Source organism: Cannabis sativa, chromosome 5 (assembly GCF_029168945.1).
Source record: "Cannabis sativa cultivar Pink pepper isolate KNU-18-1 chromosome 5, ASM2916894v1, whole genome shotgun sequence".
Lineage (NCBI taxonomy): Eukaryota > Viridiplantae > Streptophyta > Magnoliopsida > Rosales > Cannabaceae > Cannabis > Cannabis sativa.
In genome coordinates this window covers 12,396,421-12,423,467 of record NC_083605.1, presented here as the reverse complement: position 1 = coordinate 12,423,467, position 27,047 = coordinate 12,396,421, and the positions used below count along the sequence as shown (strand labels likewise).

Genomic DNA, 27,047 nt, shown 5'->3' with positions numbered 1-27,047 from the left:
AAGCAAATTATGGGGATATTTCTTCGACCCAAGCATGCTTTAAAGAAGTTAAACATGAATATTGATGGGAATGTTGAGCAAGGCTACTATTTAGCAAAAACTAGCTACCATGAGGCTCAGATACACTTGCAAGTTGATCAAAATAATAATTTTTTACACTAGGTAGAAAAGACTTCTCATGAACAGTTTAAAATTCAAGCCAGTATGTTTGCGAACTATTTAAAGCAAAGAAGTAAGTTTACCTGACTTCAATTCGACGATAAAAAATTTCTTATTTTCATCTAGTCTTAAAAAAAGGAGGGAGGATAACATGATCACTTCTTTATTGATAAAATGGGAGGCTAGTTGACACATACGAAGAGATTGTTGCTCACTATCTAAATCACTTTAAAAGTTCTTTGCGTAGTCAGATTTCAGAAATAACAAAGATTGATCTCGATGTATTGACCTTGGCAACAAACTTGATCTAGATCAATAATGTGGTATGATTGAGGATTTTACTGTGGGCAATGTCAAGAAGGCGCTATTTTGTTAAAAGTCTAGGTCTTGATGGGTATGATTCTAGATTATTTAAAGAAATGTAGAAGGAAATTGGTACAAAGGTCTTTGCTTCTATTCTTGATTTCTTCAAAATTGGTAATATTCTCACTTCTTTAAATGATATTATGATCTCCTTAATCCCTAATGTTGATAGTTCTAGCAGTGCAATTAATTATAGGCCTATCGCTTACTATAATACTTTTTACAAATGTATTTCAAAAATGCTTTGTGCCATACTTATAGAAGTTCTCCCTTTCTTAATTAGTCATAATCAGGGTACTTTTATTGAGCGGAGATCTATTGCATATAATATCTTGATTTTTCAAGATCTCATTAAAGGTTACAACAGGAAGAATATTTCTCCTTGTTGCATTATGAAGGCTGATTGAGGAAAGCTTATGGCACCATTGAGTGGAATTTATGGAATATTTAATGAAGGCTTTTGTTTCCCCTTCGAGTTTATTAATTGTATTATGATTAGTTTACGAGGGACTTCTTACTCTTCTCATGATGAATGGTAGGATTCAAAAAATATATTTTGAAAGGAAGATAGGGTTGTGACAAGGTGATCCAATACCTATCTTACTATTTATGTTGGATTTGGATTATCTAACTAGACGACTGCAACAAGCTTCTTTCAATGAAGGTTTTAAATTTCATCCTCTCTGCAAGAGCTTTAAACTTGTTAATCTCTGTTTTGTTGATGATTTGGTCATTTTCTTCAAAGGTTCCCTTAGTGTTGTTCGAAAGTATATAAGGTGTTTATTGATTTATGTTCTGTTTCTGGGCTTTTTGCAAAAAAGTCCAACTCACATTAGGGATGGAAATTAGGTGGGTAATAAGCGGGTAATGCATCTCCCAACCCCGTTCTTATTTTCCATTTATGCCCCTATTCTCTCCCCCACCTCGCTTAATCTCTGATGGGTTCAGGATAGGAGAATCCCCATTGGGTACCCATTAAGATTAAAATAACAATAATTATAAGAAAATAATGTAATGTAATTAAAATGAAAATAAAAAATAACATACTAATTTTAAAATAAATAAGCATTCTACCTATTAAAAAGCTATTATTACACGATAAAATAGGAAATATTAATAGTCAAATTTATAAGTATAGTCAATTTTAATATGTAATAATTAGAAAACTATATGGAAAGTTTGGAAATTATATATCTGGGTCGAATATGGGGTGGGTAGTATCACTCATGAACCCACCTCAAACTCGCTTTGGGTATATAAAATTTCACCCCATCCCGCCCCATTACCTATTAAGGTGAATAATCCTCGCCCCATTCAGGCTGGGTATTGTCTCTGTGGGTCAAATTTCCATCACTAAACTCACATATTTACTTTTTTTTTGGGGGGGGGGGGGGGGGGGTTCAGTTGCTACCAAAAGGAGTTGTTAGAATTGATATTCTTTGAAGAAGGAAATTTTCCTCTCAAGTACCTTGGTGTTCCTGTAAGGCCTACTAAATAGAGAGTTGCAGATTGTGGGATTATTCTTAGAAAGATCAAGCAGAGGTTACATACTTGGATTAGTCGTTATCTTTCTTTTGCAGCGAGAGCCCAACTTATTCACTTTATGCTTTTGGGGGTTATAAAGCTATTGTATGAATATTTTCTTCCTTTCCCAAAGTATTGCGAAAAAAATGAATAAATTATTTTGTCAATTTTTGTCGGGGGCTAAAGAGAATCAAAGTAAACTCTATTTTACTTCTTGGGAGTAGGTTTGTTTACCAAAACAATTCGGTAGTATTGGCTTTAGAGAGGGTACTAAATAGAACAAAGCTATTTTAGCTAAGTTCATTTGGACCTTTCTATGAAGCAAGATCATTTTTGGGTCAAAACAGGTGCATAATATTTATTTAAGGGATCAGGATTTTTGGTCTTATTCTTTGAAAGCTATGTTAGTTGGTATTGGAGAAAGTTGGTCAATCTTAGGCAATTATTTTTTGCTAGGTGATATTTCCAAAGCAGGGCAAGTTCAAGCCAAGTAAGCTTTATCAGAGCTTTCTTCATCACAAGTAGGTGACTTAGACCAAAGTTGTTTGGTGTAGACTTTATATGCCTAAGCATAAATTCATTATGTGGCAAGCGGTGAATGATCATTTACTAACTAAAGACAAGTTGTGGACTTGCAATATCCATTAAATTAATTTTATACTCTATTTGTGAGCATATTTTTGAGAGTCACTCTCACTTATTCTTTGAGTGCAACTTTTTTCAAAGAGTTGTGCAAGTTGTTTGAGGTTGGCAAAGTAGAATCACAATTTTTCGGAGATAATGGATATGGATCTTCATTTGTGAAGGCTCAAACTATTTATAATTTGTGTCCTACTTGGGCTCTCCGAAAAATTGTGATTCCACTTTACCTTCACTGAACCTGGTACTATTGTCAGCTTCAGAAGCAGTGTCGCAGCAAAGTTAAAAAACGTGAAGCATGGTAATTTTCTTTGTAACTCCTTAGAGATCCAGGTCTTAACACTGTATCCTGCAACTATGAATGAAACAGATTAACACAACCAATCTTTATTGATTGCTGTTACTTATGTATATCAGTAGAAATATTTGTTTTGTTTCATGCACATGTAAAACAATTCAATAATTTTAAAAATGAAAGTTTTGATACATTTTATTATTTGATGTTTGAAATAAATTATCACCTTGTGACTAATACAATAAGAAGAATACTCAATGAACTAAATTTAATCTTATATGTAATTTTAAAATAATAAGAAACAAACATGCAAAGAATATTAACCTACTGGTGCAATGTAAGTAATCTTTCTTATAACATATGGAGGCAAAAAAAACACGATGCTCCATGAGACTGTTCTCAAATACAGTCTGCACAAGGAATTAACTGAAGGATTTGCAAACAATTTAAAGATTGTTCTCTTTTCAGGTGCAAAAATATTTAGTTTGCGGTTTACTCCTCCACTATTTATTAATGGAGCAGGAGACATCCCGAAAAACATAGTATTACTAATTACAAATACTTAAAGAAATTCCTTTATATATTTAGCATGAAACCAAAATAGACTATGTTAAGGAAAATTGGCATAATGATAAGAAGATTTGAAAAAAAACAAAAAAAAACAAAAAACAAAATTTGATGCAATTGCAAACCAAATAAATATGAGTAAGTCACCTTATACTTTTTTTTTAAACAACGACTTATTGGTAATTGAGAACATCCCATGAGTAAAGTTGAGCTATGAAGGGTCTAAATTGGTTTTAATATACATTTTATTAATTTAAGTTCTACCAAATCTTATTAGTTACAAATATTTCAAAGAAATTTCTTTATTATTTAGGCTGAAACCAAAATACACTATATTGAAGAAATTGGAATAAAAGAACAACCCCAATATTTTGAGTTAAAAGAAGATTTAAAAATTGATGCAATTACAGACCCAGTAAACATGAAAACAGTCACGAATCGAATGGATCCAAATAAAATGAGTCTAATCGTCTCAGAAAAACTAAAAGTGAATGGATCCAAATTAAATTAGTAGAATCGAACTAAAAGGTCTAACCTGAGTAGCCTTGTAGGCAAAAAGGGTGTTTTTGGCAACCTCCTTTCGATTGGAACCATTTTGGAATTCAGCAAGGTACCTGTGATAATCACCTTTCATTTTCAGGTAAAAGACCTTAGATTCACCCTTCATAACCTTTTTAGAAATTAGTTGCTAATCAAACACCCTTTATAAAGTCCTTTTTTGGCAAGTTAGTTGACAAAATAATTTTTCCATTTATGGTAAGATTGCTATGCATTCATATTCAATTTCTTGCCTTATAAATTCGGATTGTAGTTGCTCTTTTCTTTGTTTGGAAAGTTGCACTTTCAGCTGAACTTTCCTTTGTTGAAAACTTCTTAAAAGAGAAGGAATTCTCTTTTGGAAAGTTGTCTTTTTTAGGGAAACTTTGTTTATTGCATTTTCCTTATTGATTTCGATTGTATCTTGATACAATCAGAATATCTAATCTGTTTTTGGCAGGAATCAAGCATTGATAGAAGATCGGACCCGATTTTAGTAAGTTTCCCGTTTCTGGTCAGATCTGCTGCGTCAGCATCCGATTCTGATGTAGCAGATCGTGTTTTCTTAAGAAAGTTTTTGTAGAGCTGTAGATTCGAACTTGTGGTTGCCTCTTTGGTTTCTATGTTCTATAAATAGAGCCTAGAGAGTAACCATTCGAATTAGCTCTTCCATTAATCATTTTTTGCACTTAACTTTTTGAGAGAAGAGTGGTTATCTTTGTTTTGTGAGAGCCTAGTTGTTCATCTAGGTTCTAGTTGTTCTATTTCTGTTCTTACTCTATCCTAGAGGTTGTGAAGAACTACTTGACTGAACAAGAGATTGGTCTTCGGGAGAAGACTTGATAAAGCCTTACTTCGGGAGGAAGTAAGCAGTTGGTCTTCGGGAGAAGACTTGTTGAAGCCTTACTTCGGGAGGAAGTAAGAACTCACACTTCAAAGACGAAGGGAGTTCGGGCTTGAAGGTGTTTCAAGAAGTCAGATTCATAAAGTGGATTACAAAGGATTGCGGCAATACTTTAGAGGGAGTCTAAACTTGTTTAAGTCAATTGTCTTTGTAATTTTGATACTTTATTAATTGATTTCATTTTCTGGGCGTGGCCCCGTGGACTAGGAGTGTTCGTGAGAACACTAATACCACGTATAAATCTCTTGTGTCAAGTTATTTATTTTTCTGCAAATATTTTATATTCTGCCTGTTCTGTTTTGCTGTAGCAGAATTACTTTCTGCTTCTACAGACGCATATTGTTTTATATTTTCTTATATATAATTGATATTTGCAAAAATACGGTTTTTGACCCTTCATAAGCATAACATTTTTTCACTATGTAATAACTTAAGTTTAGAAAATAGACAAACATATGAAGAAAAATACACATTCATTCTAATGAAAAATACTCGTTGAGATCATCATAGGTTCTCCGAAATAGAATATTTTGTAGCAAAAAATAACGAAATCAAGGACTGAATTGTATTCATGGGTCTGGCTCAAAGACCTCGTTTGAAAGCGCTACCAAATCGGCAGTGTTGAAGTGAGAAGCCATCAATATCTTCATTTGCTTCTTCGTCAATGAAGAATGCGAATGTCTTAGCTTGTTCATCTGCTCGCTTCCCCTATAACTATCTGTAATTTTTTTTTGTTTTTGAATCAGTACGAATTGATTTCCTTCACATATCGATTTCTTTATTGAAGCAATAAGAATCGATTTGAATGATTACGAGAATGAGGATCGATTTCTTTATTGAAGCAGTGAGAATCGATTGTTTTTTTATTAAAGCAAGGATGAGAATAAGAATATTTGATTGTTTCTTGTTGAATATTTCTATTCATCTCCTTCTCAGAGCTGAGAATAAGAATGAGGAAAAGAGACTCAACTCAAATAATTCATCTAGATCTCCATCATTAGCAGTAATCACTAAGATTAGAAGAAATAAATCTTTTTTTTCTTTTTCTAAGTTGACGGTTCTGTTAACTCAACGTTAATTTTTGTATAGAAAAAGCAAAACGTTGAAAAAACTGTTAAACTAAGAATTACCGTTAAATAATCACTTTTAATATATAAAGATATATGTTTTGTACACCATTTGCTTGTGTTTTTTTGCAAAGCGACACATAGTTTTAGTTATAAACGACATTAATTGTACAGGAACCACCATATCGTGGATCTAAAAATTGCACCAAGGGTAATATGGGCATTTTCGACACAGAAAATTGAGGAACGATCTCAGTGGAAAGCAATAACCATCTCAAAGAGAGAGAGAGAGAGAGTTTGGTTGCTTAAGAAGCTCCAGTTTGCCGGCCGGTCCCATTAGCGCCTCCTCTTCATCCTTTCAAGTACGAATCTGAATTTTAACCTACTTATTTTGGTCTCTCATCTTTGCTACGACTCAACATTAGTCTGATTAAAATACTAATATATGATTATATATGTATATGGATATGAACCGTGTAATTTCTTTTTCCCTTGATCTGAGTAATTTTCCTATCTGGGTTGTAATTTTAAGTCCTCAAAGTTAATTGGGTGTCTTTCATTTTTTTATATCATTTAGTTTTCTGGGTCAACTTATTTCCATGCTATTACTTAGAGAACTCCGTTTTAATTATCTTGTTTGATCCAATTTGACTGGTGAATTATTTGGTCTCAGGTTTGATTTGAATATTAATACGTTTGAGCATATGAAAGGTCGAACAGATTGATTCGTTTTTATTTTACTGAAGAACATAAATTGAGCTACTAATAAGGCTTTGATTTAATCTTTTGAAAGAAGTTTTCTTTGTTTTCGTGACTTTATAGAAGTATTGAGTTGAGACTTAAGAATGGTGTTTCGATTTGACAATTTCACTGCTTTAGTCAGTCATTTGAGGATTATATTAAACTGAAAATGGAGATAGAGATAGACTTATGCGAATTGTATCTTCATGTAGATATTTTCTTATTCTTAACTTGTTAACTCATAATACTCTTTAGCCAATAATGATTGATGAACATTGCATTCTTCCTTCTCAGATTTTGAAATTGTGAGCTTGACTGAGATTGAGTGAGATGTTGTGAAGTCCTCCTTTTCGCCTTGAAGGTTGGAAAGGAACATATACTAAGGAAGATAAAAATAGACAAGAGATGTTTTCATTGTTTTATGGACTGTGGAAGTATATGTTCAGTAAGACAGAGTTTCATGTCCTCATTCTGGGAATCGACAAGGCTGGAAAGACTGTAATGCATCTTCCACTCCTTATTGAAATTTCCTATATGAATGAGATTTACTTATCTGCTATATTAACATTTCTCTTCTCTGTTAACTTTTCACATACATCAGTTTTACCTATTATTTATTATAGTCCATCTTTCCTTTGACAAACGCCAATTCTATCTTCTGTTGCTTATTTGATAGACTTTACTAGAGAAGTTGAAGTCAGTGTATTCAAATCTGGAAGGCCTGTCTCCGGACCGAATTGTTCCAACTGTGGGACTCAACATTGGACGTATAGAAGTCTCAGGCACAAAACTTGTTTTCTGGGATTTGGGAGGCCAGGTATGTAAAACTCGGCAATGGAAATTTCAACTATTTTTTGGATGTTTTGCTGGTAGCTGACAGCTTTTTGAACGTTTCATATTTTGGCTACTTAGTTGAATTTTTGGACTTCCTTACAATTAGGAACTTTTTCTTAATGTCAAATTTTAACTGCTAACCTTAAATCCAATGTCTAAACAATGAGAGATTATCTATCTATCCACAGTAGCTAACTTATTTTTTTGGAAACAATCGATCAAGAATAGGAAAAATGAAAGCTTGACAGGCTCTGGCTTCTAGAACTTTAAGTTGGATGCTTATGGAAGTGGTCATATAAGTAATTTGAGCTGAAATTTACAAAAGACAGCAATAATCCTTACAAATTATTAATGAAATCAAAATGCATGTAGTATTGCATATGATCTTGTTTGTGGTTGAACCCCTAAGATTTTTACCGGTATATGGATGAAAATTTATTATTCCTGATTCAATATTGTTTGCTTTTTCGAAAACAGCCCGGTCTTCGCTCAATCTGGGAGAAATATTATGAAGAGGCACATGCTGTTATCTTTGTAATTGATGCTGCTTGTCCATCACGTTTTGAAGATTCAAAATCTGCTCTGGGTAAGTTTTGATCAATTATTAGATTTATAATTCGTGGAGTTGGTGGGGTTGATCAAAATCTGCTCTGCATGCTGCTATCTTTGCTTTCTTTCTATAAATGTGGCCAGATAAAAGTTTTACAATTTAGAATATGATACTAATAATACCTTCACATTGTTAAACCAGAAAAAGTTTTGCGGCATGAGGATTTGCAAGGAGCTCCTTTATTAATTTTGGCAAACAAGCAGGTAAGACCAACTGATGCCAACCTTTGACATTTGAAGCTTCAATGCAAATTTGTCTTAGGTTTTGGCATATTTAGCTTCGTCTGTGACTGTTTAAAAAAATTTAGCATTTTGAGCATGTAGCATGTGAAAAGTTTCGGGGACAGAATTTGTTACTGTTTCTATACTTCTTATTTTAACCATTTAGATGTGTATTAAATTTTGTTTCGTGGACAAAGTGTCACATTTATGATAAATCATTCAAAATGCAGGATCTTGCTGAATCTGTATCCTCAGAGGAACTTGCTAGATATTTAGACCTAAAGAAGTTGGATGAAAGGGTTTACATGTTTGAAGCTGTTTCATCATACGACGGGTAATAGAAAATTCACTGAATTTCACTTAATCTTTCTCAATGTGACATTTGTTCATGATTTTATAATGAAGATCATCTTTATCGAAATCCTTTACCAAGACTAAGATGTTCTAGTTTCTCATGTTCTTGGTGCTTGAATTGTACGAGATGAAATCTACTCATTATGAATAATGATTGCAGGCTGGGGATTAAAGAAGGCGTAGAATGGTTGGTGGAAGCCATGGCAAGGAGCAAGAGAACCGAAATGTTGAGAGCTCGTACAGGTGCAACAGGCCCTGCTTCTGCCTAAAACAACAGTATACCCACATGCAGCTCTGTAACTCGAGTGTAAATAAATCATGGTCTTAATTTGATTTGTTTCTGATTAAAACACGGTCAATTTTTGTTTACATTCTCATCATGGAACTACTTTTTTACTCTATAGTGAAATCCATAGTTACTTCTCTTTTCACTTGGTACATTCCTGAGCCTGAAACCCTTTTTTGCTTAAAATATAACAACAATACACAAAATCAGGAAAACATTCATAAATAGATGGGATGTTCATGTTCATATATCATCACACCACTCACAAAAGATCATGTTTTCTATATTGACCCAGAAAAAAGAAAAAGGAAAAAAGCAACAATAGTTGTAAGAGAGAACAAGACTCATTTGGGTCACTAGTTTATTTAGTTAGGCAGCTTAGCCTCTGCAGCCCTGGCTCTCTCCTTCTCCTTCATAGTTGGTTGTGGTTCTGAGATTAAATAATTGGTTAGATTAGCTTAATAAATTTAATTTAGTAGCTAAAAAATGAAAAGAGTCAAAAATTGAAATTTCGTGAAATAATGAAAAGCAAAAAAGTAACTCAACTGGAAATGAGGGCTTTAGGTCTGGTTTTGAACAAAATACGGTGGCGAATAAGTCCAATCACCTCCAAAGCTACATTACCCGATGATTGCTTCACTTTCTTCAATACCAACAATGGCTTCTTCAACGCCACTTTGGTTCCCGTCAATTCATGGTACCCAACAGTAAATGTATACACTTCCTACAAATATTAATAACATAAACTTAGACCTCTTCCTGAGAATCACAAAGAGGTATCTCTTAATTGAGTATATGCAATAGAAGGTATCACTGTAGTCATTGAATCACACATCGAGGGTGAAGTTCAGAGAAAAGAAATAGCAGAAAAATTTATTATTCATATAAAAAAAATTATGCATTTGGATTTAATGAATGGTTGAGATCTGTCATCGACATTTATATATAATAAAAATAATAGATTGGAATAATTATATATGGTTTACCTGAGAAGAAGGGCGGCAGAGTTGGCCGATTGGGAGGTTATGGATGGGAAGTTGAAAATGAGGTTGAACTTCTACATGGCCTTGAATTTCTACGATTGCCCACTCTTCACACTTCTCTCCTTCGCAATTGCACTTTATCTTTATCTCCATTTTTCTCCACCTCTTCAACCAAAACCCAAATCAATTTCTTCTTTTACCTCTTATTTATAATGACTTAGCTAGTATTTTCCCGCCCTTTTTATGTGTTCATTTACCTTTTTACCCTACTAGCCTCATATTACATCCTTTCATTACTTCCATCAAACGACGTCTATGTTATTGTCGTTTTTTTTGTGTGTGCATGAAGTAAAAAAGAAAACATGGAAACATTCTTGCAAAATAAACTGCCTAGAAGTGTCAATGCATAATCAGTTCTGATCAGGGATCTACATGGTTACAACAACAAAAAACTGACACAAAACAGGGAAAGGTTAAAACTAACAGACTCAGTAGTAGTGCTATTAGTACTGGTAGTTCTATCTATTTTACAAACTTTTCAAGTCAGTTCAGGAAAATTGCCTTATGCCTCGTGCTCATCATGCCACATCTTATTGTCTTTCTTTTCCGTTTTTGTTTCGAACAGATCGGCGGGAACTTTGTCTGTTGCTTGCAGTTCTTTTGTGCATGAGTGCAGGCGCAGGTTTCTCGACGACATTGTGAAATGGCTGACGAGAATATTCAGCTTGGCAAAATTTATCTATTAAGCTTGTGTTGTGATCACTTTGTCCGGGTCCTCCTAAACTTAGCTGCTGCTCAAAGTACTGTTGGATATTCTGTTCATAGTTTTCTGGAATGTCATCAGTCAGAGTTTTTATTGCGAATTCAATGCATGGATCTTGCCAAGATTCCTCGCTAGGAAATTCAATAGGAGAGACTAACTTCTCATCAGCCCTGGTTTCAGATTCTGAATGTTCTTCAAGACTGGAAATGTTCCCAGAAGGAAAAGTGTTGGAGCTCCCTCCTTTTGTGCCAACCATATTATCTGTTTCTACTTTAAACATATCTGAAGCCATGTTGACCGAAAAATGCTCACTACTAGTTATGGACCCAGGAAGAACTTCTGAGCTCTCGGAGCAGCCAAAGTTTATTCCAGTAAGAGTTCTTATTGCAAATGCAATGCATGGATCTGTCAACAATTCATGAAAAGGCAAGTCGATGGGGAATCCTAGTTTTGTATCACCACTTTCAACATTTCTCTGCTGCTCACATCGAGGATTTTCACTCGCCAAGGAACAACCATGAGACCCTTGATTTTTGCTGCAGTTAGTAATTGCTTCCACATTTCCAACCTGCTCTTCTGATTCTGCAGTTTTTGACGTATTAGTAACTCCGTTACCATGGGCAGAATCTTTATCTGTACCGGCTACTTTATCATGTGACTGCTCGACTGCAGCTCGACGTGCTCGAGTTCTTGGCTTCAGTTCTGGCACTGGGTCTAGTTCAAGTTCTGCTACTTCATCACATGACTGCTCGACTGCAGCTCGACGTGCTCGAGTTCTTGGCTTCAGTTCTGGCATTGGGTCTTCTTCAAGTCCTGCTACTTCATCACATGACTCCTCGACTGCAGCTCGACGTGCTCGAGTTCTTGGCCTCAGTTCTGGCACTGGGTCTACTTCAAGTCCTGCTAATCTTTTTGAAGCACGTCGTGGCAGCTCAGGCACTTTCTCTTTCTTGGATTTGCATAGACCATGTTCAGCCTTCTCATTTTCAGGGTTTATCAACTGATCTTTGGGATATTTCTTAGCTGGTGAAACTGCATTACCACCTTCTCCTCTTTTGGGCTCTTGCACTTGGGCTTCTTGCAGATCTGAGTTGCTCATTGCTACGCCCGTCTCACCTGCAGAGAGTTTTTAATTTCATATAGAACATGAGACAATAACCAACATGGAACAGTAAAATGTCGGAATGAACATTATAACAATTTGGAAACTGCACCTTCTGATTCAATGATGACAAGGAATTAAGAAAGGTGTTTGCTTATTTTCAGGGGATTCTGTTAGTCATTACTATTGTTTTTTGGCTAGAAAATATTGCAAACTCATTTTCATCTCATTTCCAAGATAATTTGAGGAAACAGAAATGAGAACTGAAATATAAGACAATGAAGTCAATGCTTTTGAGAGGTAAGTAAAAACTTTACACTGATCTTCATGCTCAGAGGGGGCTAAGAGTTGAGTTGACGAGTGTTGTTGTTCCTCCTGCTCTATATCATTCATGTTCGAGCTCTGACTAAAATTAATATGTCTCCTTGCTTTGCTGACTGCTGATTGCTGTATCACACTAGTTGACTAAGGAAAAAAGAAAAAAGACATTAAAAAGATTCCACCTGAGACTGCACGGCTCGATAAAAGAGAATCTTAATCAAATTGTAAAACTTATAACTACTACTCGGGCCTAATTAGCATCAGCTTGAGAGAATCCAGAGGAAACCTTGGTGAAGATCACAGCAGCTGATCAAAACCACATACTTGTGTTTCTTAACAATAGAACCAAGCACAAGTGACTAAATAGTTGTGATTTGTAAAGCCGGTAGAGCAGTACAAGGAAACATTTTGTCACAACTATTGCAAAAGCAAGTTACTAACTCTCTCGTTTGCACTGCCTTCTTATCATATTTTGAGTAGGATTCTGATACATGTTCACTTAGCCAATTACACTAAAAATAAATCGCAACAATAAGTGTCCATAGGATAATCAAATTGACCTGATATTCTGGTGCTGTTAAAGGATAGGTTTGTCTACTTATAAGTTCTAACCTACCTATGATTGTTCATCTATTATTGCTTAAACAATTATAAGAAGCCATGAATCTTAACTTGCGAACACTTACAAAGGTTTTATTGTCTTCCAAGTCTTTTTCTGTACTGCCTTTTGTGTTCTGTGCAACCATTCCTTGTTCCTCAGTTTCAACATACTGAATTACAGCTTTCATTGAGTGGAATACATTTTTGCTAAAAGGATCAGTGTACTGCTGTAAGAAATCAAATGGCATTTTAAGGTTAAGCAAGTATTCAAATGTATAAGCAATTAAAAACAAAAGGAGCAGAAATAACGTAGGCTCAACCAAGAAAATCGATAATTGTACACTCGAGCACTTGTGAAGTTAAAAGTACCAAAGGATAGATAGCAGGTCATTTGTAATTGTATTATTATCATCTTTCATGACCTGAATCTCTTTAATCAACCCAAGAGGTAATCCCTTCAATAAATTATAATCTTACTCCAATACTGAAAACTATAGACCATTATTTGAATCTTACATTACTCTCAAACTCTCACACCCATGACCCAACACTGGAACTCAAATTCAAATATCATTTAAACAAAAGAGGAAAAAACAAAAAACAGAGAAAAGTTCAAGTAAACATACAATTTTTTGAGCTTGCTTGGAAGTTGCTTTATTCTTCTTTTTTAGTTGGTCATGGTTGTTTAGTGGAGTACCCAGATAGCGTAATGCCTCTACCCTGGAATTAAATGTAGGTCCATTTGAGGGAGCAGAGTAATACTGCAATAAGCATATACTTTGTTCATAATCATAAATATATCAACTAAGTAGTCTCTTTTTTTATTTCTTCTTCTACCTTTTGGATCCCTCCCTCCTAATCCTATTAGATCTTCTTATTAGTTATTATAAATTAGTATGAATGGAGTGAAAATCAAATACTTTAGTTGCATGCATACTCTACCTAATCTAACACAGCTCAAAACTTCATTAAAGTCAATATTAATCTCCATGCAAACGCATGCAGTTCAATATCTAAATAAATACTTCAAACCCAAAGCACCACACATCCTATTTTGCTTTTTTTTAAGAAAAGAAAACACAGAGAACTCAGATTCAAAAACCAGAAATTCTAACATCCATAGTCAAACTTATAAGCTAAAAATCTCAAAAACTTACTTTCAAAAAGGAAACAGTAAAAGTAAAAACTCGAGTAGTTCAAAAAAAAAAAAGTAAAAAGATTGGACATGTTTAGTTTACCTTGTCTTTTTTTCTTCCATCAGGTCTGACTTTTACCTTAACTTTCCAACCCGGCGGGAGCCCGTCATGAGATTTGGGCTCCGGCATAGCTGAGATCTCCGGCCAAAAATTGCAGAAAAGTCCTGAGATTTTGTTCTGTCTCTTCTTCTTCTTCTAGTTACGAGTCAAAGGCATGATTTTGTTTATGTGTTAGTGTGTTGGGACAAAAAAGTCTCCTGAGACCCACGTGTTGTCCCACTCGCTGCTGCGTGCGTTGTTCGTATCGTGTCAAACCTCCTTTGCATTTTATTTCATACTCAGATGCCACTTGTTTCTCAACTTTTTTTGTTTAATTTAATTTCTCATAAATAAAATAAATTGGAATAGCTTTTGCAGCTTTTATGGTTTATGTACCACCCAAAAAATTATAAGTTCTGTTCAAAAAAAAAAACAAGAGCAATTAGAAAATTGAGGATTTTGATTTTGATTTCGATTTCTTTACAGATTGAATATTTAGATTTAAGTGGATAATTGTTCAGAAATACTAAAGGGCAAAGCAAACACCACAAAAAAATAATATATATTGGTGTAATTTCGTTTTCGGATCCTACATAATGAAATAAATGATGTGTCGTATAGTGTTTGAGTTCACAAGGCATAATCACTTTCTCGTAAGTCGGATGTACGATAAGGTGTTACCATCTAACCACTGGTGTCGCACCACGTGGCAAAACGTGAGGAACACCGGAGTATGGCGTCACAGAATTACTGGTCCGGGTAGTATATAATATATATTATCTTTGGATACGCTGCTACTGTTGTCTGCACTACAAATTTTATTCCCAAACTACCCTCTCACTTACACATTTACTCACGTGCCCTCTCCCTCCAAATTCACTATAAAATAAAATTCAAGGATTTCAATCAAGTGACACCAGTATTCATCAAAAAAAAAAAAAAAAGTCAAGTGACACCAGGATAATGTTTGGTCTGCCTTTGAATTTTATTTGTCAAAATTTGGTAATTAAGTTCCTTAAGTTTTTCTAAAATAATGTAGATGCTAACATTTATTTAATTATATCTAATTTTAATCACTAAACACCCTTTCTTTCTCCTTTCAACAGATAAAAATAAATAGCACCCTTATTTTAAAAAAAACAAACAAAAAAAAGTATATAAATATGGGCAAAAGTGGGCACTATTCCACCTTTTTATTTCTATACCTTTTTGAAAACTATGAGGCACATGCCTTCCTCAATTATATCTAGCATGTTTTTTTAAAAAATATATATTGTGAAAGATTACTAGTTTATGTATTTCTTTAATCCAAATTCCATAAGTTAACCATTAGTTTTATTTTGCTTTTTATAAAAATTGTTAATTTGCTATATTATTTGCTGCCTGCAAATTATATATTTAATAAAAATATTATAGTAGCATTAATATATAATATTTAACCTACGTGACAAATAAATTGGCTAAAAACTTTAGTACGATCATGATTCATATTTCTTTCTCTTTTTATAGCTAAACTTTTAATAATCAAGCACAGCTGAGCTACCAAATACCAAAAGTTGACTTTGCTAATTATCTCTGAAAACTAAGAACTACACTCTAAATTCTACTGGACCAAATAAATCGTTATATACACACTAAAGAAAAAGAAAAGAAAGACTAAAAAAAATCTATTTAAGTATATTTTCCATAAAGCGAAAACGAAAAGAGCCAGAATATATAATCGACAAGTTTCTTGTAATAATTCCTAAATCAATACACATAATTAATTAACAAAATAATAATCAATTGTGAAGAGGGTTTGGTCCAGTGGGCACTTCTCTGTGTGAGACAGCATGAACATGATGAAGAGGGATCATCTTATTAGTCTTTCTGTTTCCAACAGTGGCAGCTGAGATCACCATAAAAGAGTTTTGTTCCTTATTATGATGATGATGATGATTTTCAATTCTTTCTTCTCTTTCATAATCTTCACTACTTAATAAACTTCGACAGTTACAAGAAAATCCCTGTAATAAAACAGAAAAAACAAGGAGTAACATCATGATTTTTATCTGAACTATCATTGTTTAATATAGCCCCAGAAAAAAAAAATGATGAATTAGCTAAGGAAGAAAAAGAGGGCTTATAGCAGAAGAATAATGAACACTATATACTAAAACTAGAGTTCTATGAAAGTTTTGTTAATGACTTGAAAAATGCTATTAATAAGAGGGACCATATATCCTTACTAGTACTAGTACTGCTGCTAATTAATTAGGCTTAATAATTAATATCACGCAGAAAATTTATTTATTTTATTTAATGCAAAAGTTGACTTTGGATAAAGGGGGTTTCAGTTTCAGGATATAATTAATAAAACTAGCTTTTAAACCGTGTAATTGATAGAATTAATAATGCACTGAAAAGAGTTATAAGGTATAGTGTTAGTGTGTATACGTTATTCAATATGCTTCCAAGGTATGCATTAGCTTTAGTTTGACCAAGTTTTGATGAGATCTTTTATATAAATCTCACAAAACTTTAATTCTGTAGGGTTTTATGCCATTTGTAATAATTATGTTAAGCATAGAGTGGAGAAGAGTATAAAATGTTTTCTATGAAGACAATATGATAAATGCCAAAATACATTGCTTGATGAAACTGATAAAAAGGAAAATTGAGACTCAAAGTTGGTATGGCAATATTATATGTGGGGGGTTTTCCTAATTAAATTTTGTTTATTTTTATTCATTATGGCTTATCTGATTGTGTCAGCAAGCAGGCTGCTTCAATAAACTCTTTTTTTTTTCTTAATATTGGTTGGTGTGTGTTGTGTGTGGTGTAATGCATTGATAAATTTTATGAAATTGACGTTATATGGAGAAAATTCATTGTCGTTTTGTGAATTTGAGAGATTTGACTAGTCCACTTTTTGGTCACCAGGTCCAGGTTAGTAAACCAAGATTGGTATTTTCTCTATTTTTATCATGAACAGAGCAGGGAATAAACAAAAAGCAATTTATGAAAGAGAAATACTCTATCCTCTTAATGGACTTCTCTGAAGTATGACATCAAATACCATTTTGAATGTGAATTTTGATTAAGCAACAATAAAATTCAAGGTAATAATGCTGAGTCAAATATGCTTGGCCTACATATTTTTAACAAATTTCATGTTTGAAGGTCAATTTTGTTAGAAAAAAAAATTATATATTAGCGATGAAAAAGATAGAAAGAGAAAAAAAAAATGCTAAATGAAGTATATGACAAAAGAACATAATAAAATTATTATACTCCATCTCATTTATCAATATCTTTTTTTAATAAAGGAAAAGGAGTAATTAACTCAAGTAAGACAAAGCTATAACCTTTAATTTTTGACAATGGCAAAGCTATATTTGAGTAAATAAGAAGTTTGCTTATTCCCCATTTTCCTTTTTATATTTAGTTTAATAAAATGTTTTTTTAAACTTGTGATGTGTGGTGAGTTGGGTTTGGTCCACATGGGACAATGTGAAGGGTTTAGGGAAAAGGATGGGGAGAAAGGAAGGATAGGAAAAAAAAACTGTTTTCTTCTTCTTCTTCCTTAATTAATCCAATTAATAAATGAGATCTTCTTAACACGAGGCTCACACCTTTGCCTCTAATTAAAAGAAACTTAATACAAAGTTTTTTCATGCTAAAGCTTCAGCTAGAAAAGCCAACAAGATTAAAACTCTTCATACTGAGATAAAGGAGGTGGTCTCTTCAAAAACTGATATGGTTGCTGTCATTCAATCGTATTTTGGAAATATCTATAATGCTACTGCCATTGACGATGCAGCCTTGCAACACACTTGAAATTCCATTCCAACCAAGTCACTATTGATATGAATGAGAAGTTATTACAGCCTTTCACAGCGATTGAAGTTGAGATTGCTCTACGGTCCATGAGCCATGACAAGAGTCCTAGAATTGATGATATGTCTGGGAGATTCTATCAACGAAACTAGCCCATTGTTGATGATTTGGTCACTCTAATGATTTTGAGTGTGCTCAATGATGGTGCAAACCTAAAAGATCTTAACAAGACCATAATTACTCTTGTCCCAAAAATTAAAAAATTGAAGCATGTGAGTGATTTTCTCCCCATCAGCTTGTGCAATGTCATTTCAAAAATATATAAAACTCAAAGTGCCTTCCTTTCAAATCGACTTATACAAGACAATATTTTGGTAGTATTTGAGTTGGTCAATGCAATAAAACACAAGATCAATGGTCAAAATGGAATTGTAGCCATGAAATTAGACATGAGCAAAGCGTTTGATCGTGTTGAATAGCGCTTTATTGAAGAAGTAATGAGGAAAATAGGATTTGCAAATGGATGGATAACTCTTATTATGAATTGTCTAACTACAAACAGTTTCACATTCCAATTGAATGGGGAGTTAACAGGCTCTCTATAGCCAACTAGAGGTCTTCGTTAAGGGTGTCCTCTGTCGCTTTACCTTTTCTTAATTTGCTCAGAAGGTTTTTCAAGACTACTCCAATATGAAGAGAACTTGGGCAATCTTAATAGCTTTTCACTCACACATCGAGCCCCCACTGTCTCGCATCTGTTCTTTGTTGACAACAGTCTGCTTTTTTGCCGAGCAAATGAAAACTCATGCCTTGCTATTAAGAGGGTTTTGGATACATACCATCATGCTTCTGGTCAAGTGATTAAGCTGGAAAAGTCAGTCATGTCTTTTTCCCCCAACACCACCTTAGCGGCTCAAGTCTTTTGCTATAAATAACTTTCAATGCCAATTAGTGAATGTCATGAACAGTACTTGGGTTTGCCTGCTTATACAGAGAGGGAGGAAAAAGAGCTTTTCAGTAATGTTAAGGAGAAGATTTGGAGATTGATTCACAAGTGAAATGAGAAGAATTTTTTCAGCTGGTGGCAAAGAATTACTACTAAAAGTTGTGGTGTATTCCATTCCTACCTGCGCAACGAGTTGCTTTCATTTACCACTAACTTTTTGTAAATGACTTGAATCCTTGATGGCTAATTTTTAATGGGGCTCTAATGCTAAAGGTTTAAAAATCCATTGACGGAATTGGAGCTTACTCTGTAAAACTAAAGCCGAAGGCGGAATGGGGTTTTGTTCTTCTGTTCATTTTAATCAAGCCTTACTAGCAAAGCAAGCTTGGAGGATTTTTCAAACTCCAGAGTCTCTTCTAAGTAGGTTGTTTAAGAGTCGATACTTCTCACAAAAAAAAAATTGGACGCTCAACCCGATCACTCTCCATCAATGACTTGGCAAGAAATTTTATGGGGACAGGAATTATTGTTGGCTGGTCTTCGCTGGAAAGTCGGAGAAAGAAGGCATATTCTTTTGGGTTTTATGCCCTAAATAAAACTCTATTTCAATGTAATCTCTATCATTTAAATATCAATAAAGAAACAGAAGTATTTTCATCACTTATTGTGTCATTTGGTTCATGTTATCATTTATTTGTTTATTTGATTTATAAATTCATCCAAATCCTTATCACATTTACATTCTTGTTTATTGTGTCATCAGCATAGTGGAAAGTAATCAAGATTATGTGATTAAATATATATTCCTAGATTTATCAATACACATGGTTTAACTGATATGATAATCTACAACATAGTTTACTTGCACATTGGATAAGTGTTATGTCCTTTCCAGGGTATGTTAGGTTTTATGCCCTAAATAAAACTCTTTACAATCTGATTAGTTATCAATATAAGAAATTTGAAGTGATTGATGTTTGCATGAATTTTACATGCTAATGGTTTAATATGTTTAATATGTTTATTACATTCATACACACAAAATCAGTTAAATCCAGATCATATGTTTATTCACAATTACAGTATCGTCAACACAGTGGAATGTGATTGTGATCATATGAATCAAAAGTTTTGGTCCCTGTTTCATCAGTGTTATTGGATTTACACTAATGTGATAATCAGCGATGATGTGTACTTACACTTGGAGTAAGTGTTATGTTCTTTCCAGGACATTAGTAAAGTATACTAGTTTCGAATGTATGGAGTATACATTGGACTGGACCGATATTGCAACTAAGTTAAGATATTACAAACTTACCGTTATACATATCTTTCCAAGTCAATATCAGTAGTTGATCTTAAGATTAAAAAGAATCTAAATCCTGATATGCTTGGGCTCAACTCAGGAGTGCTATTCATGTTCTTTGATTTATTAGTTAAGCCTACTTTTGGGTCAGGGTGATACGTATATTTTGGGAACATGATAGTATGATTGAGTTGGAGTGCTGAACATAAATATGGAATCTATAGCTTCTACTGGTGTATAGAAGTCAAGTGATGATTCCCTTCGAGCTTAGCAAATAGAAGTAAATGGATGAGCTCTTGTTTAACTGACTAATTATTAGATCACTAAACACCATTTACAGGTAGCTAAGTGTTTTAAGGGGCAAAATACATTGAGGGGTGAGAACGGTAAAGAAATCCCATCTCGATGTAAATCATCTATATAGAGGATCTTTAAATCACAATAAGATTATAACAATGGTTAAATGAGATAGTATATTGGTATCGTGAAACATACAATATGCTCTATATAAGTCTGAGAGTGCAATTCTAAGTTCTAAGAGTGGATTCAACGAAGAATTAATAAGTAGGAATTTACTTGGTAAATTTGGTTCACTTATTGGAAGCTCAGCATATAGATCCATGGTCCCCATTCTAGTTGAGAACATTCTGCTTGTAAGACTCATTAATTGATTCGTGATTGATCAATTATAATTTTAAAGTTAGACTATGTCTAATTTTATGAATTTTCACTAAGCAGGGGTGAAATTGTAAGGAAAAGAGTTTCTAGGTTTATTTATTTATTAATGGACTTTATATGTCTAATTAATAATTAAATTAAATGACAATATTATTTAATAATCTATTTTAGTTATTAAATAATTAGTTTTGGCATTCAAAATGTTAGAATTGGAAAATTGGCGTTTTTGAGAAAATAGAGATAAAATTTGATAAAATTGCAAAATTAAGTGAGGCCCATTAACACCATATGGCCGGGCACTTAAAAGGCTTTTTCAAATTAATATTTTCATTATTTTAATGCCAAATAAATCCTAACCTAAACCTAGTAGTTGCCTATAAATAGAAAGTGATGGCTTAGTCAAATTACACAAGTTTTCAGATTAGCTTTCTGACAGAATTTTCTCTCTTCAGAAAACTGAGTCTTCCTCACTCTCTACCTTGGCCGAAATACCTCTCTCTCTTTTCCCTTCATCTTTTTCGTGACCCTAGTGAAAGAGTAAGTGCCCACACACAGCAAGCAGTAACTCAATCATAGATTGGAAGACTGTGAAAGATCAAACCTTGAAGAAGAAGGAGATTCGGGCTCAGATCTTGATTATACTCTGCTACAGAAAGGAATCAAGGGTTAGAGATCTGAGTGGAAGGAGACATTTATTCCGCTGCATCAATGTAAGGTTTTCTTAACTTTATATGTGTTTATTTTATCGTTTTAGAAAGTTCATATTTAGGATGTTAATAAACATACTTGTGAGTAGATCTAAGATCCTGGTAAAATAATTCCCAACAAGGTATTGGTTAAAGTAAAGCTTGGGTTGGATGCATGGAGTATGCATCGGAAGGGACCGATATTGAACTTTGAATCAGATATGTTAAACTTACTGTAATATCTATTCAATTTAATATCACCTAGTTGATCCTAGATCAAATGATCTTAATCCTGACATGGTTAGGTTCGATCTCAAGAGTATTATACATGTTCTTTGATTTGTTAGTTAAGCCTACTTTTTGGTCAGGGTGATACGTACATTTTGGAAACATGGTAGTGCAATTGAGTGGGAGCGCTAACCATAGATATGGAATCTATAGCTTCTATCAGGACATATTAGTGAAATGATGATTTCCTTCGAGCTTGGCTAAACAGAGATAAATGGTTGAGTACTCATTTCAGTGATTATGTTTAGTTCACTAAAATATCATTTATAGGTGGCTAAGTGTTTTAAGGATAAAATGCATTGAAGGGTGTAACGGTAAATTAATCCCTATACAATGTAAATCATCTATAGAGGGTCATTGATTATTGGGATTATAACAATGGATAACTGATAGCGTATCTATATCGTGGAACATATAGAGCGTTCTATATAACTGAGAGTGCAATTCCAAGTTCTATGGTGGATGCAACAAGGAATTAATAAGTCAGTGAATTTACTTTGTAAGTTATGGGTCTGCTTATTGGAAGCTCAGATATATAGGCCCATGGTCCCCATACTAGTTGAGACAATACTACTTGTAAGACTCAGTTAATTGATTTGGATTAATCAATTATAATTCTAAAATTAGACTATGTCTAGTTTATGAATTTTCACTAAGCAAGGGCTAAATTGTGAAGAAAGAGTTTCTAGGGTTTATTTGTTAATTAAGAGACTTTGATAAGTCTAATTAATAAATATATTAAATGACTATATTACTTAATAATTAATTTTTAGTTATTAAATAATTAGATTTGGCATTTAAGTGGTTAAATTAGAAAATTGGTATTTTTGAGAAAGTAAGAAGGAAAATGAGAAAAATGACAAAATTGCAAAGTGTGGCCCAATATCCAACCCATGGTCGGCCACTCTATAGCAAATTTACCATTTATTTTTTTATTATTTTAATGCCAAATAAATCTAACCTAACCCTAGGTGGTTTCCTATAAATAGGTAGTGATGGCTTAAGGGAAAAGAGGATGCATCTCATTCCTTCAGATAAAATTTGAGCCTCCTTCCTAACCCTAGCCAAAACCACACACTCTCTCTCTTCCTCTCTTCTAAACCGAGCCTATAGTGAAGGAGTGAGTGCCCACACACATCAAGTAGTACTCAATCATAGTGTGTAGGCTGTGAAGAATCCAGTTTCAACAGAAGGAGATTCAGACTCAGATCTTGGTGATACTCTGCTACAGAAAGGATACAAGGGTTAGAGATTTGAGTGGAAGGAGACATTATATTCCGCTGCAACCATTGTAGGGTTTCTTATACTTTATATGTGTTTATTTTATATCGTTTTAAAAGTTCATATTTAGGATGTTAATAACTATTGGAAATTATTTTACCAGGATCTTAGATCTACTCACAAGTATGTTGATTAACACCCTAAATATGAACTTTCTAAAACGATGAAATAAACACATATAAAGTTTAGGAAACCTTACATTGGGTGCAGCAGAATTAAATGACTCATTCCGTTCAGATCTCTAACCCTTGTATCCTTTCTGTCGCAGAGTATTATCAAGATCTGAACCTGGATCTCTTTCTCTGAATCTTTAATGCTGAAAATCTTTCTTCACGATCTTCCTCACTATGATTGAGGTATTACTTGCTGTGTGTGGGAACTACTCTAATCACTAAGGGTTTCGAAATATTAAGGAAGAAGAGAGAGAGAGAGAGTGGGCAGCCAAAGGTAGAGAGAGAGACTCAGGTTTTCTGAATGAGAAGTGTAATTTTCCTGAAGCCTTCACAACCTATTTATAGCATACCACTAGGGTTAGGTTTGAATTATTTGGCATTAAAATAATGAAAATATCAGAGGATAAATCCTATAAAAGTGGCCGGCCATGGCAGATTGTATCTGATTTTCTCAAAAACGCCAATTTTCTAATTCAACCATTTAAATGCCAATTCTAACTATTTAATATCTATAAATAATTATTAAATAATATTGTCATTTATCATATTTATTAATTGAACCATACAAAGTATCATAATTAACAAATATGCCCCTAAAATTTCTTTCTTTACAATTTCGCCCTTACTTAGTGAAAAATTCACAAATAGACATAGTCTAACTTGAGAATTATAATTGATTAATCAAAACCAATTACATGAGTCTTACAAGCAATATTATCTCAACTAGTGGGGGGGACCATGGGTCTATATAACCGAGCTTCCAATAAGTAGATCAAGAATTTATTACTAAAATTCACTAACTTATTAATTCTTCGTTGAATCCACGCATAGAACTTAGAATTGCACTCTCAGTATATAGAATGCTCTATATGTTCCACCATATAGACACATCATTAGTTATCCATTGTTATAATCATAATTTGATCAATGATCCTCTATATGAATGATCTACACTGTAAAGGGATTAGATTACCGTTACACCCTACTATGTATTTTATCTTTAAAACACTTGATCCCGTATAAATGATATTTCAGCTTATGTGAAATGAGTACTCCACCATTTATTTTCATTTGGTCAAGCTCGAAGGAGATCATCCTTTGCTTACTATTCGCCAGATAGAAGCTATAGATTCCATGTTTATGTTAGCGATCCCACTCAATTGCACTACCGTGTTCCAAAAATGTACGTATCACCCTGACCTAAAAGTAGGCTTAACTAACAAATCAAAGAACACGAATAGCCTCCTGAGATTGAGTCTAATCATAACAGGATTAAGATCATTTGATCTTGGATCAACTAGGCGATATTGACTTGAATAGATTTTACGGTAAGTTTAATAAATCTAAGTCAAAGTTCAATATCGGTCCCTTCCGATGCATACTCCATGCATCCAACCTGAGCCTTACTTTAACCAATGTTCTGGAAAGAACATAACATTTCTCCAAATGTAAGTAAACTCTTGTTGTAGATTATCATATCAGTAAAACCCTGTGTCTGATAAATCTAAAAAACTTTATTCACATAGTCATGTTTACTTTCCAAAGTGTTGACAACACAATAAACAGGATCAAGTATGTGAAAAGGGTTTAAGATGAATTTATAAATCAAATAGACAAGCAATTGATAAAGTGAACCAAAACATACACAAATGAATGAAAAATACTTCTGTTTCTTTATTGATGTTGAATAAAATAGATTACATTGAAATGGAGTTTTGTTTAGGGCATAAAACCCAACAATAACATACTTGTTAGTAAATCTAGATCGTGTTAAAATAATTCCAACATATTCTCAGTGGTAAAGATCCGTGGATATCTGGCCACAGTTCTTTCTATCCGATCACTTACCCGGGGCCATCTAATGGGCTTGTTTCTCATCTCATTACAGACAAACGTCAATGGAATATAGATCTGTTAAATCAAACTTTTTACCTCTGGATGTAGCTCAAATTTTAACTTTACCACTGAGTTTCTTTCTCAACAATGACTCTCTTATTTGGCATCATCATCACACAGGGCTCTATACCGTTAAATCTGGATACCATTTGGTAGCAGAACTCGATAACTTTGACCGCTTATCATCTTCGACTTCTTCTACATCATGGTGGAAATTATTTTGGTCCCTCAAACTGCCACAAAAAATCAAAAATTTTGCTTGAAAAGTTGTCCATGAGGCTCTCCCAGTCATTGCTAACTTAGTCAAATGCAAGGTTATCACAAATTCTAGTTGTTCTTTTTGTAAACAAGCATGGGAATCTATAGGTCATGCATTGTTTGGTTGCAAATATGTAAGATCTGTGTGGCGCTGCTCCGGAATAACTTTAGATTGGCATCAATCCTCCTCAATGTTTAAAGGGGATTGCCTTCTGCACTTATCAAGAATATATGACAAATCTGAGCTAAAACACATCATTTGCATCATGTGATCGATACGGAATGAACGTAATAGTGTTATCCATGGTGGTAATGCCAAACCAGCTTGTACGATTGCCTTTTCTGCAGCAACATACCTTCAAAATTTTCAAGATGTCCAAGAGAAATATCGTCCATCTTCATGGTCTACAACTCAATCTTTGCTCCCATTTTCTACCCATCCTCACGTACCGTGGCTGCCCCTTCCACTTGGTGAACTAAAATTAAACATAGATGCAACTCTAGATGTGACAAAGAATATCATTGGAGTTGGAGCCATGGTTCGTGACTCATATGGCACTGCGGTTGTTGCTCTCTTCAAGTTGATTATGGGTAACTTTGCCTCTCATGAAATGAAAGCGAAAGTTGTTTTCCATAGTCTGAATTGGGTTCTTCAGATGGACTTGCCAATCACACACATAGAGACAGATGCTTTATTGGTTTCTACTAAATGGCCATTTTAATACAATTTCTACTTTTAAAGATTTAATTGTTGATGTTTCTAGTCTTTTATCCTTTCTCCTTAAAGCTACTATTATACATGTTAAACGTACTGCCAATATGGCAGCACATGGGTTGGCTAAGTATTCTTTAGAGTTGGATGAGGCTTATTTTTTATTGAAAATTTTCCTCCTCCAGTGTAATCTGTTATTGTAAATGACTTCCCTTAATTTATGATGACTGAGTATTTTTATCAAAAAAAAAAAAAAACTTGTTAAGACAATAGTAACACAAACTCTCACAGTTTAAGTTTCTATAGGCTCAAAGTTTTTTGTCCTTTTAAAAATTTAAAGGTGTTTAACTAATATTTTTTAAAGACTATTTTTATATTTTTTTCTAAAAAAAAATAATTCAATATTCTACACCATACCATAACATGAATCCAACCCCACTCTGGACCCGACCACAACCTCGAACCTTGACCCTAACCCGGCCTTAGGACCCAGACCCGGATCCAAACCCGGAACCCGCCCTCAGACCTGGACCACGACCCGAACCCCTGTCCCGAACTCAGACTTCAAATCCTAAATCCAGACCCAAACCTTGAACTCTGATTCGGGACTCAGCCAGGGACCCAAACCTGGCCTCGAACCCAAACCCAGACCATGAACTCAAACTCGAACCCTGACCTAGTCCCCTAACTCAAACATAGATATTGACCCCCAATCGACCCTGGACTTGGCCTCGTACCCTGAACTCGAACCTCCTACCCCGACCTAGAGCCTCGACCCCAATCCTGAACCCAAACCCAGACCATAGCCCTGATAGGTAAAATTTATAACGCAAGTATACGTCTTATTTCAAGTAATAATAGTGCGTAAGTACGAGTATCGTCTCACAAAGACTATTACC

At 34.0% G+C, this 27,047-nt stretch overlaps 3 protein-coding genes across 8 annotated transcripts; 1 reads left to right on the top strand and 2 right to left on the bottom strand.

Moving 5' to 3' along the window:
- The first annotated feature begins 6,241 nt into the window (after positions 1 to 6,241).
- On the top strand, positions 6,242 to 9,255 carry LOC115715954 (uncharacterized). The gene is made up of 7 exons (XM_030644633.2): positions 6,242 to 6,417; positions 7,091 to 7,294; positions 7,473 to 7,613; positions 8,108 to 8,216; positions 8,382 to 8,443; positions 8,692 to 8,795; positions 8,976 to 9,255. Exons 2-7 carry the CDS (start codon positions 7,202 to 7,204, stop codon positions 9,082 to 9,084), a joined length of 618 nt encoding a protein of 205 aa, XP_030500493.2. The 5' UTR covers positions 6,242 to 6,417; positions 7,091 to 7,201; the 3' UTR covers positions 9,085 to 9,255.
- Positions 9,256 to 9,300: 45 nt separating this feature from the next.
- On the bottom strand, positions 9,301 to 10,308 carry LOC115715955 (uncharacterized). The gene is made up of 3 exons (XM_030644634.2): positions 10,088 to 10,308; positions 9,648 to 9,825; positions 9,301 to 9,531 (listed from the first exon to the last, which is right to left on the bottom strand). Exons 1-3 carry the CDS (start codon positions 10,235 to 10,237, stop codon positions 9,467 to 9,469), a joined length of 393 nt encoding a protein of 130 aa, XP_030500494.2. The 5' UTR covers positions 10,238 to 10,308; the 3' UTR covers positions 9,301 to 9,466.
- Positions 10,309 to 10,455: 147 nt separating this feature from the next.
- Positions 10,456 to 14,719, bottom strand: LOC115717578 (methyl-CpG-binding domain-containing protein 13). Of its 6 annotated transcripts, none has more exons than XM_061115443.1 (5): positions 14,109 to 14,719; positions 13,497 to 13,590; positions 12,957 to 13,097; positions 12,267 to 12,414; positions 10,456 to 11,963 (listed from the first exon to the last, which is right to left on the bottom strand). In XM_061115443.1, exons 1-5 carry the CDS (start codon positions 14,126 to 14,128, stop codon positions 10,675 to 10,677), a joined length of 1,692 nt encoding a protein of 563 aa, XP_060971426.1. In that variant the 5' UTR covers positions 14,129 to 14,719; the 3' UTR covers positions 10,456 to 10,674. The 6 variants fall into 6 exon arrangements, with proteins under 6 accessions (XP_060971426.1, XP_060971424.1, XP_060971425.1 ...); XM_061115441.1 differs by having other exon boundaries at positions 13,497 to 13,631; positions 14,109 to 14,611; XM_061115442.1 differs by having other exon boundaries at positions 12,957 to 13,094; positions 13,497 to 13,631; positions 14,109 to 14,573.
- Positions 14,720 to 27,047: the final 12,328 nt, after the last annotated feature.